Source organism: Delphinapterus leucas, chromosome 17 (assembly GCF_059928025.1).
Source record: "Delphinapterus leucas isolate spDelLeu-1000000601 "Yukka" chromosome 17, BTC_Dleu_Yukka2, whole genome shotgun sequence".
In the NCBI taxonomy this organism is placed as follows: Eukaryota; Metazoa; Chordata; class Mammalia; order Artiodactyla; family Monodontidae; genus Delphinapterus; species Delphinapterus leucas.
In genome coordinates this window covers 6,601,512-6,614,806 of record NC_143145.1, presented here as the reverse complement: position 1 = coordinate 6,614,806, position 13,295 = coordinate 6,601,512, and the positions used below count along the sequence as shown (strand labels likewise).

The following is a 13,295-nucleotide window of genomic DNA, read 5'->3' as shown; positions in this document are numbered from 1 at the left end:
TTCACGTAATAATAAGATGAATCCATCATTTATTGAAGAAATATTATCCTGATACGATTCTAAGCACTTTTCTTATATTATCTCATTATCTCTCACATTAGTCTTATGAAGCCAGCACTAAGCAATTGACACATGCTATTTTACCTTATTCCATAACAGTGCTGTAAAGGCGACATTAATATTTTCATTGTACAGATAATGGAACTGGGATACGTGGGAGGTTAAGTAACTTACTCAAGGTCATAGAGCTGATAAGTAGCATGTCCGTCTCCTCCACTAAACTCTGTGCTTTATGAGGGCAGAGACCCTGTTCCAAAGCCTGAAGCAGACACATAATATACAGTCAGCAAACACTGAGTCAATAAAGAGATGAATACTAAGGAAAAAGAACATAGATGAGTTATTAAGTGGTGAGGAGGTGTTTCCTCTGTGCTCAGAAATAGCTGCTTTGTCTCTGACCACACTGAGTCCAGGCACTGGTTTAGGTGCTGTAGTCTGGGGAGTGGTGTGTAAGAGTGTGTGCGTGTGTGTGTGCATAATATTAGTTAATCAATCTCAGTATTTCTGTAAGGTAGGTATTTACAGTCAAGGAAACTGAGACTTAGAAAAGTTGTCAGTGGTCTTGACTCTTCAGAAATTAAAAGACTCTTTAATGATAAAAAGAAGGAAAAAAGAAGAAAATTTAAGCCACTTGCTACAGGCTAGGACACATCAGGGAGTTGAAAAGCTGGGTTCCAAAGTCTATGTTCTTCCTACTATGCCTCTGAGGCATCAGCCCTTCTTTCATTCAAAGTAGAACAACAGAGCCAGAGCCTTCTTCAGATTAGCACAGGCAAGAAGCATCATTGTGCATTGCTTAGTTAGAAAAAAGACAAACCGTGCTGTACACTTGGTTTCAAATTTTTTAACACTTAATTAGCTGGTACCATCTGTGAAATTCAGTCTCCCAAACTAGTTCTCTCTCAGACTTTCTCATCGTTTATAGACTTAGAGATACAAAAGGTAGAAGGGGGACTTCCCTGGTGACACAGTGGTTAAGAATCCGCCTGCCAGTGCAGGGGACACGGGTTCGAGCCCTGGTCCCGGAAGATCCCACACGCCACGGAGCAACTAAGCCCATTCGCCACAACTACTGAGCCTGCGCTCTAGAGCCCACGAGCCACAGCTGCTGAGCCCGCACGCCATAACTACTGAAGCCGGCGCACCTAGAGCTGGTGCTCTGCAGCAAGAGAAGCCGTGGCAATGAGCAGCCTGCGCATGGCAATGAAGAGCAGCCCCCGCTCGCCGCAACTAGAGAAAGTTCGCATGCAGCAGTGAAGACCCAGTGCAGCCAAACAATAAATTAATTTTTAAAAAATCAACTGTTAAAAAAGAAAGGTAGAAGGAAAACTCTTCCATTGACTGAGTAACTATTGTGTAACTGAAGGAATATTTGATATAGGAATTAACATCCCCATTTTACAGATGAGAAAATGGAGGCTCAAAGAAAGATGAAATAACTTGACCAAGTCATACACACAAGGTAGTAAGGGAAGGAGTGAGAATTTCATTTCGTGTCTGCTAAATCTGTTGTTGGTGATCAGGAGGTATTGGCAGAGCTTTGTTTTGTTCACAAGATGAAAAATCAAAGCATTCTCAGGCTATCGAATGCCAAAGAGTGATGTCAGTGACTTGTATCAATGAATGAACCTCTTGATTTTGCTGACTTAAGCATTTTCTATCTTTTCCCCTGAACAAACACAGTTTTGATTTGCTCTTAGCTCCCAAGGGAAAACAGTGTCTCAGACCAGTACTGATCACAAAGGAAATCAATTGGTCAAAATTTGTTTACAGAACTGAGATTATTCTATTTATTCAAGAAGCCTTTATAAAGCACATACTATGTACCTGGCTCTGTTCTAAGCACTTACAAATATTAACTAATTTCACCTTCATAACAATCCGAAGAGGTAGGCACTATTGTAATCCCCTTTCTACAAGTGAGGAAAACTCAGGCACAGAGATGTCAAGTAACTAATTCAAAGTCACACAGCTAGAGAGGAGCTGGCTCTTTATATTATGGTCTTAACCACTATACTAAACAGCCCTGTGCTTGAACTAGGCTTGGATATTTCTTGGGCAGAAGCAGGGAGCAGTGGCTTCTGTATTGATTTTCCTTTTCCTGAAGAACAGGGAGCCACCCCTCATGAAACCTGTCATATACTTTGTTCCTGGTCAGATGCTCTGTTGTATCTACCCTAACAGGGTAAAGGAGGAAATTCCCACCCTCCCTTTGGAGGAGTCCAGGGAGGGCGCTGTCCATGCTCTCGGTACTGATCACGTAGGAAGGCTGCGGAAGGGAGCTCAGTATGTATTAAGCGCACAACTGCATCTCAGTGCTTTACTTATAACAGGGTGTTGATGATAAGAGTCACATGTTGTTCTAATCACTTTTCATGTAACAGCTCATTTAATTCTCACAACAACCTTATACAGTGGGGACAATTTTCCTCTGCAGTGTGGATGAGAAATCGGAGATGCTAAGAGGTTAAGTAACTAGTCCAAGGGCACAGAGTTTGAAATAGCAGGGCTGGGATCTGAATCCAGTCATTCCATTTCCAGAACCTGCACTCCCAGCCCACTGTGCTTCCACAGAGTAGTAAAGGCGTAGGGACCTTGTGTCGCTTCATCTCATGTTCGTAACCAGCCAGCGAGACAGCTGCTTTTCCTCCCATGATATGGATTAGAGAGCTTGGTTCAGAGTGGCCTGTTAGCTTGCACTAGGTCACTGGCTAGTGAGTGGGAGAGGCATGGTGTAAAGTTCTGGGTAAGGGGCTCTAGACCTTTAACACCATGATGCCTCTCTGCCTCTGGACTCTCAACAGAAACCATGTGTTCACATAACCTGAACGTGGATACCAAACACCCCAAGCAGAAAAGAGAATTAACCGGAGCGCAAATCCAGCAAGTCTGTTCCAGATAGTTAAGGTGAAACCTTTTACTGTAGCACATTGCAAAGTAATTGGGTCATTCTCCTTCTGCGCCTCTGGATCCATTCTCCACCCCTTTCAACACAGCTCTCTGCCCTGGGAGGCTGATATCTAGGGAATGCATCAGTTGGGCTTCCCCAGTCTCTGGCCTCAGTTTGGACTCAGTCGGTGAGGGGCACCTGCAGGACATGAGCGGGTAGAAGACTGAGGTCAAGGTGTGAAGTTCCCTGGCTCCTTCCGGGTCACATCACCGTTTGGCAGGGGTTATGCTCTCTGTCTGCAGCTGTTGCTCCTACTGCAAGTCTTCTCCTACTTCTACAGCTCTTGCAGGTTCTGGGACCTGTCCTCTCTCTTGCCTCCCCAGGCGTAGATTACCCAGGCAAGGTTACCCAGACTGCTTAACTCCTCCATCTTAGTTTCCCTTTGCCCTGCACATACCTTGTAAAGAGCCCCTTTATGAAGCTCTCTTTATGACTCCTTCTGAGAGCACTGCTTGTTTCTTGCCAGGCTTCTAACCAATATACAAAATGATAGGGTGGACAAAAGGAAACACAAAGCTCACTCTAGCACGATAAGAGAAAACACAGAATAATAATTTATTGAGCACTTTCTATGTGGTAAGGGCTGAGCTAAGCATTTTGAATGCATTAGCTCATTTCATCCTCACAACTGGCCTATTAAGTGGTCCTATTATTGCCCCCATTTTAGGATGAAAGGGAGGCTCCTCTCCAAGAACAAACAAGGTCATCGCGTTGGTGACATTGAGGTAGGTAGTGTGTCTTTTCCTGCTCAGCGATGAGCAGGGGTGTGGTGCGGAGCCCGGGGGACAGGAATTCAGCTTCCCAAGAAAGCCCTCCAAGCTGCGGCTGAGCCCACAGAAGCACCTTTAGTGTCCGTGAGAAGGACCCTCAACAGGAACTACACTTGCTTTCCATAAAGTGACCCTCCCGGTTGCTTAAGGCACATTTCCTTCCAACACTCTCTTGAGCTGTAGCATCTGCCTCACCTGCACAAAGGAGCTGTTTTCTGCCCATGCCACCCCTCGTTCTGCCCACCCAGGGAAGCGGCCAGTCCTCCTGCCTTCCCTGCCCTGTCTATCCTGATTCCCTGGACCTTACCCAGCTGCATTCTAAGATGTGATGCAGTAAGGGTATTTCTGTTTTCTTTATTCAGCCAAAAAAAAAAATACACAACTCTATTATTTTCTTTAAGGATTCTTTGTGAGTGCCCCTTGGAGTCTGGTGGCATGAGTAATAATAATTGCAGGTGCCACTTCGGGTAGAGGCTGTCAAATGCCTACCAAATATCCACTGTCCCCTATTCCGTACTGAGGAACTCCACTTTTGTTGGAGGTGCCAATGTGCCCAGGTAAAACACTATGTTTACCAGCTCTGCCCTGTGCAGATAAGGGTGTCCGTGTGTGATACAGTTCTGCTTAATGACACTTAAGCAAAAGCCATTAGTTGGGGCTTCCAAGAAAACTCCTTAACAGCTGAGCAGACTCGACAGGTGATGGTCATTTTCCCTTTAGCCCCTTTGCTCCCCCCCTTTTCCCTGCCTGGAGTGAGGTCAGGTGCCCAGGGTGTCATGGGGATAACCCATCCTGCCATCCTAAGGTGGGTGGAGCAGAAAGACTGAAGGAGCCTGGCTCACTGATGACATTTTGTAGCCATTGCACCAGCCCCGGGCAGCCTATTTTAGGCTTCACGTGGGGTGAGACCAGGACACATCTCTTTGGTTCAGCAGTTGACAGCTGCGTTTTCTATTCCATGCCCCTGAATCCCTTCCTCTGATCTGCACTGCCTGATACCATAGCTACTAGTCACATGTGGCCAACAAGCACATGAATTAAGTCTAGCATTATGAAGAGCCAGTGTTAATGTTATTTAATGTTAATTAATTGAATTTGAATTTAAAAATGCAAGCAGTGTTAAATGTTTTTCCATTAAACACAACTCTTCATTAAAATGCAGGACCACGTTTTACTTGAACTGCTGAGAATTCTGCTTCTGGATCGAGATGTGCTGTAGGTGCAAATACACATGTTTTCGTAGTATAAAAATTTTTAATGTAAAATATCTCATTAATATTTTAAAAATTATTGATTACATGTTGAAATAGTATTCTGGATATGTATGGTTAAACCGTCTTGTTAAAATAAATTCCACCTGTCTCTTTTCACTTTGCTAATGTGGCTGCTAGGAAATTTACAGTTATGCCTGTGGCTCATGTTATATTTCTGCTCTATGGCTATTCCATCCATTCTGTGCCCACTGAGTGCCAGTTCTCTGCTAAGCGCTTTACGTACGTTTATCTCAAGGAGATCCTAAAGGAACTCTTTGTGACGAGAGGTATTCCCTTCATTTTACAAGTGGGGAAAGAGAGGCTGGAAGAGGCAGCTTTGCCCAGAGCACCCAGATGACTAAGGGCAGGCCCAAGCCTCTGTTTGGTTGCTCAGCTGGTGGCTCCAACCATTACCTGCTCAAGGGTAACTTGCCAGGTCGAACTGGGCATGGATCACTGTGGTTTGTACATCTAAGTTGCTGCAGGTTGGCAGACCTGTTACCAGTGAGTGTGGCTAGGAAGACCAGGAGAAAATTGATTACCAGGATAAGATCTGACAGAGGAAGCTGGAACTTCCCCACATACCAGCTGCCATCTGAGGCTGGATCAAGTCCACCAAGATTGCCTGAGTACACCTGGCACCCTACTCCCCTCCCCTATCAAGAGCAAATAAGAGATTTTGAGGTGTTCCATATCACCCCGGTATAAACCCAGACAGGGTAGCAATGAGGGATGAGATTTGTGGGAAGGCTAGTGCCATGTTACACAGAACCCAAAGAAAAAAATCCAGAGACACTTAGGAAGTCCGCAGATGGGATACTGACAAAAGTCCACATTTGTTTTGAGATGAGATGTTTTCTCATGTAATTCAATGTACATGAGTATACAACTTCAACTTTATGTCCGTTTTTCTTCCACAGCCATTTTTTGATAAGATTGTCTCTCCATTTTTTAGCTACAGAAAAACACAAACACAAGCTGGCATTTTTGTATGAGACCAGGATGTGTTTACTTTTGCAGTGGACTCTAAAAATGTCATCACCCCCTTGGTAGCTGTTTGGACACTAAAGGTACCTTGACACTTCCAAAAATATTTTGTTTTGTGATCATTTTGCCGAACTCAGACACGTGCAGTTTTATTGCAAAGTATTCTGCTAACGTGGACGGAATTGTTTTGCATGTATCTCTATGCATACTGAGAAGAAAGAGTGGGTTAGGAGATGGACATAGATCTTTTTACTACTGTGGCAGTAATGTTTTACATTTCAACAGCGCCTTTCAAATCATGGCATCTTATAAAGTACCAGAGGTCGTGATAACTTGATGCATTGTTGAAATATAGCAAGTGCTTTGGCAGTCCAGCATCACATATCACACTTTTGGTCCAGGAAGTAGAGGATAGAGGGCTGCTGTTGCATAGAGGAAAACAATAAAACACATTTCTGTGATGGTTATATCTGGGAATTTTTCAGAGCACTTTTTGGGGTTTTCTCTGCAAATCTTTATTGTTCTCATCAGATCTCAATAAAACAGGAAGAGAACAGCTGCTATTAGCGCACCTTTTAGAAGCTCAAACACAGAGACAGAGAAAGATTTGGATTTTGAAAAGATTGCCAAGTCAGGCTGTGATGGGGTCAACTACATTGTCCCTGTCCCTTCTTCTCCCTGGCTCCTCTGTCCCCACCTGACGGTGCCACAGGGCAGCCAACTGACCCTGGGCATGTCAATTCTTATTTTCCATTACTATATTCTTGAGTGTTTATCTTCGAAATAGAGAAAGGCTGAGCACAGAGAAACGTCCCTCCTTTAAGCCTTCCTTATTCTCTTGCTCTGTCTCCTATTCTATGTGTCTTCTGCTTTCTCTTTTTTCTTTTTGTTCTCATCTTCTTTTTCTCCCTTTTCCCCTCTCCTTTCCCCTTTTTCTTTACCTCCTACCTTTTTCACTCTCTTTCACCTAAGATCATACTTCTCTGTCCCCTTTGCTGGGAACGAATTAAAATCCTATGTGAGGTTCCCTTTTGGTGGAGACCAGGTTCAACGCAGGGGTTGTCAATCTGGTTCAATACTAACTTTGGGGGGCATGTGCTTTCACACTTAGCCACTAGGGGGGGCCTGCGCAATATCTGTGGTTTTATTAGCTCCTGCAAGAAAGTACCAGGATGGCTCCCTTCCTGGAGAAAGAAGAAAGTGGCTGGACTCTAGCCGCTAGAGGAACTGGATTTTCCATCCACCAACTAGCAAGAGAAGGAAACAGGCTTGTAGGGAACATGGATACAGAGACAGGATAGGAGTCTTCAGGTATGTGAGTGACTGGGCTGAAAGGTTTGATCCCATTCATCCTTAGACATGGCTGGAGGGTGTGTGTGTGTGTGTGTGTGTGTGTGTGTGTGTGTGTGTGTGTGTGTCCAATTCTCCACTGAATACTTTTAGGTCACTTAAATGTTCTGAGCAACTGTTTCTTCATCTCTAAAAACTGGTGACTTGTGAGCTAGCAGATCTCTGTGGTTCCTTCTAGTTGTATTTCTATATCTTGAATGCAGGAGGTTATGGAAGGTTGGTTGAATAAAGTAGGAGAGAGCCGCCAACAGACTAGCCAGTCCTCGGTGAAGGCGTTCCTGATTTATGGATGGACTTTGAACTTTGCAAAGGCTCCCAACTTTGAAGAGTTTCTCTGTGCCCTACTCCACGTGTGCTAAGCCTTTTCAGTCATTCTCAAGGTTTGAAAATGCATTTCCTGCTGTAGCTGACTGGAGCCGGGATCACAGTGAACATTTGTGGTGCCTTTCTCCCTGACACATGAATGACTGATTTCTAGGTAAGGCTGTGCCATGTTCTGCTGCTTGTCTTACACGACAAACTCATTTATCTCTGGTCGCTGGGAAGCGGTGCTGTTGGGGGACTGCATTTCAGGAGAAGTGGACTTGAACGAGTGTTGAGTACTGGCTGTGAACTGACCACCCAGCTGGGCACTGGGGCTGTGGAGGTGAGCAGGCTCCGAGGACAGCGTGGTGGCAAGAGCGGTCCACAGGTGCCCAGAAACTGATGTGTTAAGTGTGAACAGGAGCCCTTGACTGCTTAAATGCTGGTGGAGCGTAGAGGAGTGAGGCCCAAAACGCTTTAAATGCCATCAGTGCATATGACAAGCTTAATGCTTCAGTTGAAACCTCACAGAATCCTGGGAGGTTGGTATTTCCTCTCCCTGTGCTCAGAGACATCAAGTAGTTGGCTCAAGGTCACACAGCGAGTAAGCAGAAAAACCAGGGGCCAAATCGAGATGCCTCAGGCCAGTCAGATTGGGACACCGTCACGCGTGGCCCTGCCGGGTCTCGTGGTAACTGGGATAGGATTCAGCCAGTCAGATTGGGACACCGTCACGCGTGGCCCTGCCGGGTCTCGTGGTAACTGGGATAGGATTCAGCCAGTCAGATTGGGACACCGTCACGCGTGGCCCTGCCGGGTCTCGTGGTAACTGGGATAGGATTCAGCCAGTCAGATTGGGACACCGTCACACGTGGCCCTGCCGGGTCTCGTGGTAACTGGGATAGGATTCAGCCAGTCAGATTGGGACACCGTCACGCGTGGCCCTGCCGGGTCTCGTGGTAACTGGGATAGGATTCAGCCAGTCAGATTGGGACACCGTCACGCGTGGCCCTGCCGGGTCTCGTGGTAACTGGGATAGGATTCAGCCAGTCAGATTGGGACACCGTCGCGCGTGGCCCTGCCGGGTCTCGTGGTAACTGGGATAGGATTCAGCCAGTCAGATTGGGACACCGTCGCGCGTGGCCCTGCCGGGTCTCGTGGTAACTGGGATAGGATTCAGCCAGTCAGATTGGGACACCGTCACGCGTGGCCCTGCCGGGTCTCGTGGTAACTGGGATAGGATTCAGCCAGTCAGATTGGGACACCGTCACGCGTGGCCCTGCCGGGTCTCGTGGTAACTGGGATAGGATTCAGCCAGTCAGATTGGGACACCGTCGCGCGTGGCCCTGCCGGGTCTCGTGGTAACTGGGATAGGATTCAGCCAGTCAGATTGGGACACCGTCGCGCGTGGTGTGAGCAGCAATTCAGTACAAACGTGACAGCGACCTCACAGACTCTCTTCACGTTTGTTATCCTCTGATGACATGGAGTTTCTTTGGCTGTGTCTGACCCACTGCTGTTAGTGTCACGGAGGCCGGGGAAGTGTTGGCCATCTGTCTCCAGAGGTGGGCGTGGTGGTGGAGAGGGTGACAGGCGGGGACTCTGGCACACGCTGCCGTGTGGTGGCTGGCTGGAGATGGAGGGACTTGCCGTGGGAGCAGTGCAGTGCCTGAGATGGCCCAGTGTCACCTGGCGAGGTTGATTTGGGAAGTGCCCCTCTGTCTCTGACGCCGAGAGGTTGTCTCCTGACTTGTGGATGTGAGGAGAAAGGGCAGCTGGAGTTTCTTACTGCAGCTTTGGGCCTACGGTCCAGGGCAGACACAAACCATGCAGATGGAGTAAGTGGCCCAGTGCCTCTGGCTTGAAGCGGCTTTGGAGAAGCCTGTTTTGTGCACGGTTAGTCCTTTGTACCCAGAGTGGTGCGCGCACCAAGCCTGTGCTCAGCGAGTCCTGGTGTGCGCCTGGAGAGATCTCTGTCTGGCCCGGCAGTCATTAGACCTGACTTGGAGCACTACCTATAGTTGCTTGAAGAAAATCCACGACCTTTCCCAAGACCCGATTTTCTCATCTTCAAAGGGATCAGAGGGTTAGTGCCTGCAGGATGGCCATCTCAGGAAGACCAGCAGAGTCTGGTCAGTAAGGCGTGGAGGTGCCCCACAGCCAACAGCTTGGCCAGGTTGGTGGCTGGGGATAATTTCATGAGCATCTCACAAAGACATTTGTCTCCCTTCTCCCTGGAGAGTCCCACATGGATACTTGCGGTGCTGGGCACCTGCCCTCTTGGAAGGTTCTGTGAGAAGGAGGGGCCGGAGCAGAAGATTCAGTGCTTTGCTGTCAGCTTCCCAGTGTACAGCCCTCCTCCCCAGCTGCTGGCGAGACACGTCTGCCAACTATTTGGATGCGGGAGGGGTGGGGTGTCCCAGACTGCTACCTGGGAGGGCAGGACAGGGAGGGCAGGCAGAGGAGGCTTTGGAGTCCCATGGGCCTGGGATCCCTTGCTGACAGTGGTGGCACTTAAGCAAGGTATTAAACTGCTCTAAGCCTCGGTTTCCTCATTTGTAAGTGCTGATAAACAGTATCTTCCCTACAGGGTGTTGAGAGAACTGAAAGTAGTGGGTACAAAGCCCCTGGCCTCCCACCTAGCACGTAGTAAATGCTTAATAAAAACAGCAACTACTCCAGGGCTGGACTGTCACTGGGGCAGAAGGCTGGAATGGAAAGGAGGGTCTTAGACCAAGTGGTGAGGGGAGCAGCTGAGCATCTGGTCCCCCTTACGGATCCCAGACTCTCTCCTTCTCCCTTCCTCCCTCGAAAAGTGGCTGCCAGGGAATCACACCCTAGAATGTAAATCCTGTGTTGTAAGGCATGGAAGCCAAAGGTCTGTGCATTCCACTCTAATGTTAAAGGAGAAAACATTTCCCCTCAGATCCTTCCAACTGCCCTCCAGGACTGCCAGCATAAGTTGGGTTTTGGAGAGGTGGGCTCCGAAGCTCAGACAGGTTATTTGACTGAGGGTGCACAGTGGGTCCTGGAAGATCTGGGACTGCAGAGTGTCTGCCCAGCTACACTCTGGGCTCCTGGTCCAAAACAGAGATGTGTGGTCCCAGGTCCTTCATTCAGTCTGCTGGGGCGATGCAGGTGCCCCCAGGAGCTAAAGCTGGTTCAGAAAACCCAGAGAGCAGCCATGCCTAGGGGAAAAACTCAATAAAGAACGACTAAGGACTTTCTATGTGCTGGAGACTGGGGATTTCATTGAGAGTTGATATGCTTAATCCTCACAATTCTCTTAGGAAATAGGTTCTATTATCATTTCCACTTTACAGATGAGGAAATCAAGAGGTGAAGTAACTTGCCCAAGATAACACAGCTAGTGAGCAGCTAAGCCATGATTCTAAATGCGGGCTGTCTGGGCCCAGAGGCCACACATTTAACTGTCGCACCTGACTGGCTCTTGCAAGTTTAGCCCAAAGAAAGACGTGAAGAAGATTCTTACTGGGGACTCTGAAATGGCACCTCACCTGGAGCCAGGCCTGTCTAGGGGTGGAGCTTAAGAATGAGGGAAGTCCGGCTGGGACTCAGGGGCAGCTTAGAGGTCCTTGATTTCCACTCCCAGCATCTTTGGGTGTAGAGCTGCCTCTGTTTATATCAGGAGTACAGGAGGTTGCCTGGGGGGCTGGGAGGAAGATTCACTCCCCGAGGAGTGTCACTCCCGGAGGAGTGGCATGCCCATGGCTTATTCCTTCATCAGATATTTCTGGTGCCTCTCCATCTGTCCTAGTGCACTAAGCGCTGGGAACTTTCCCCATAAAACAAAACTCTAGCCCTGTCCCTGAGATGCTCGTGGTCTGATGGAAACAGAGTTACAGCTCTCTGTGAGCGAGGCTTGATCAGCGCTGGTGGGACACAGAACAGTAACCAGCTTTGCTGGGGAAGTCCGGGAAGGCTGTCCAGGGACAGTGACATTAAGGTCAGGACTTGAAGTGGGGATTTGGTGGGGCAAAGGCAGGACAGATGCGGAGTCTTTGGCCTGCTGGGGAACACTGACTCTACACGGGAAATTTGAAAACGGCCTGATGGAGGATTTATCGGGGATGGGGGTCGGGGCGTGTATGGACGGAGGACATCAGTACCCACGTGTGTCCAGGGGACGGGCCTGGGGCGCAGCTCCCTCCTCCGCATCCGGGCACAGCAGGTTTCTGCGCGAAGAGAATGACAATCCGGCGGCAAGTCGGGATGACAAGGCCGACCTGAAGGGCACGCGCTTTTATGTAATCGACCTCGGTACCGAGGGTCTCGGGGGTCGGCGCTGAGCGCGGGAGGCGCCGAGGGAGGACGGCGTGCCCACGTTATTTCCTAGCACATAGGAGGGGACAGCAACGCGAGATAAGTTAGGGAGCTTAAAGAGCAGGGCGGCTCGCCCCTCTGCCTTTCCCCAGAGCCCGCTGCGCCGAGCGCGGGTGCTGCTCGGCGTCCTCTCTCCCCGCCCGGCCCCTGACCCGACCCGGGGGCCGAGCGCGCAGCCCTCTTCTCGGAACCCCTCGCTGGGTGGCCTTGGGCGAGCCGCTTCACCTCTCTGGGCCTCAGTTTCCCGGTCTTTGCGTCTGGCCACGCGGTAGCCGAGCCGTGGGGCTCCCCGCGCGCCCCGCGGGCCGTGGGAGAGCGGGAGGCGCCGGGACGCCCCTCCCCGGCCCGTCCGTGCAGCCGAGAGCGGCCCCCCCCGGCGGCGCGCCGCGGCGGGCGGCGGGGCGCGGGCGCAACGCGCAGGCGCGGCGGGCGGGGCCGCGGAAGGCGGGGCGGGGCGCTCGGCGGGGCAGCTCGGAGAACGCGGGGCGGCGCGCGGCGTGCGGGTGGCGGCTGAGCTCGGCGCTGGCGCTGGCGCCGGCTGGCGAGGTTCGCCCGGGACTGCCTCAGGCTCTCAGAGTGTGCCGCCGGCCCGGCAGCAGGGCCCGCCTGACCGCGCCGGCCCGTGGCGGGAGCTCGGGGACCGCGTCCGGGAGGCAGTGGCCGCCAGCGCGGGGCAGTCGGCGGCCACCCCCTGGGGACCGGGGCTGCGCGGCCACTTCCCGCCTCGCGGCGCCGCCGTCGCCGCCGCCGCCGCCGCCGCCGCCGCCGCCAGGCCGACCGCCCGGCTTGGCTCCGCCGCGCCCCGGCCGCGGCGTCCGGCCCGGGTTCCGCGCCGCTAGGGCGCGGGCGGGGTCGGGGGTTGCGTGGCCGGCGCTGCTCGCCCGCCTCGAGTCCGCGTCCCGGGCCCGGGCGGCCGGCGAGCATGGAGGAGAAGTACCTGCCGGAGCTGATGGCGGAGAAGGACTCCCTGGATCCCTCCTTCACGCACGCCCTGCGGCTGGTGAACCAAGGTAGGGGCGCGCGCCGGCCCGCGGCCGTTGGAGACCCGGGAGCGGCGGGCCAGGGGGCCGGGGACCGGGAGGGTCGGGACCGGCGGGCAAGGCGGGAGCGTGGGGCTGGCTGGCCGTCGCCCTTGGGGCGACTGGAGGGGACGCAGGTCGCAACCTGGGGGCGTTCAGGTAGGGACCTGGGAGCGTACCGGACACCTGGGGAGCGCCGAGATGTGTGTGCGCGTTGGGGAGACTCGGGAAGGAAGGAGGCTGAGGCGTTCGGCTAGGA

General features: G+C 51.2%; 1 protein-coding gene and 1 long non-coding RNA gene across 11 annotated transcripts in view; both read left to right on the top strand.

Annotated features, from left to right (window-relative positions):
- Window positions 1–9,972, top strand: part of LOC111165160 (uncharacterized) — a 30,912-nt gene extending 20,940 nt beyond the window's left edge. For both annotated transcript variants that reach the window (XR_016388277.1, XR_016388276.1), the window contains one exon: window positions 3,678–9,972. This is a non-coding gene — a long non-coding RNA (uncharacterized LOC111165160). The remainder of the gene's footprint in view (window positions 1–3,677) is intronic.
- Window positions 9,973–12,501: 2,529 nt separating this feature from the next.
- The window catches only part of KHDRBS3 (KH RNA binding domain containing, signal transduction associated 3), a 186,438-nt gene continuing 185,644 nt past the window's right edge, over window positions 12,502–13,295 (top strand). For 3 of the 9 annotated variants that reach the window (XM_089898682.1, XM_089898685.1, XM_022555513.3), the window contains exon 1: window positions 12,502–13,027. In XM_089898682.1, the coding sequence (XP_089754808.1) occupies window positions 12,940–13,027 (88 nt within the window). In that variant the 5' untranslated portion in view covers window positions 12,502–12,939. The remainder of the gene's footprint in view (window positions 13,028–13,295) is intronic. The other 6 variants (XR_016388274.1, XR_002642250.3, XM_022555510.3 and 3 more) reach the window with 2 other exon arrangements.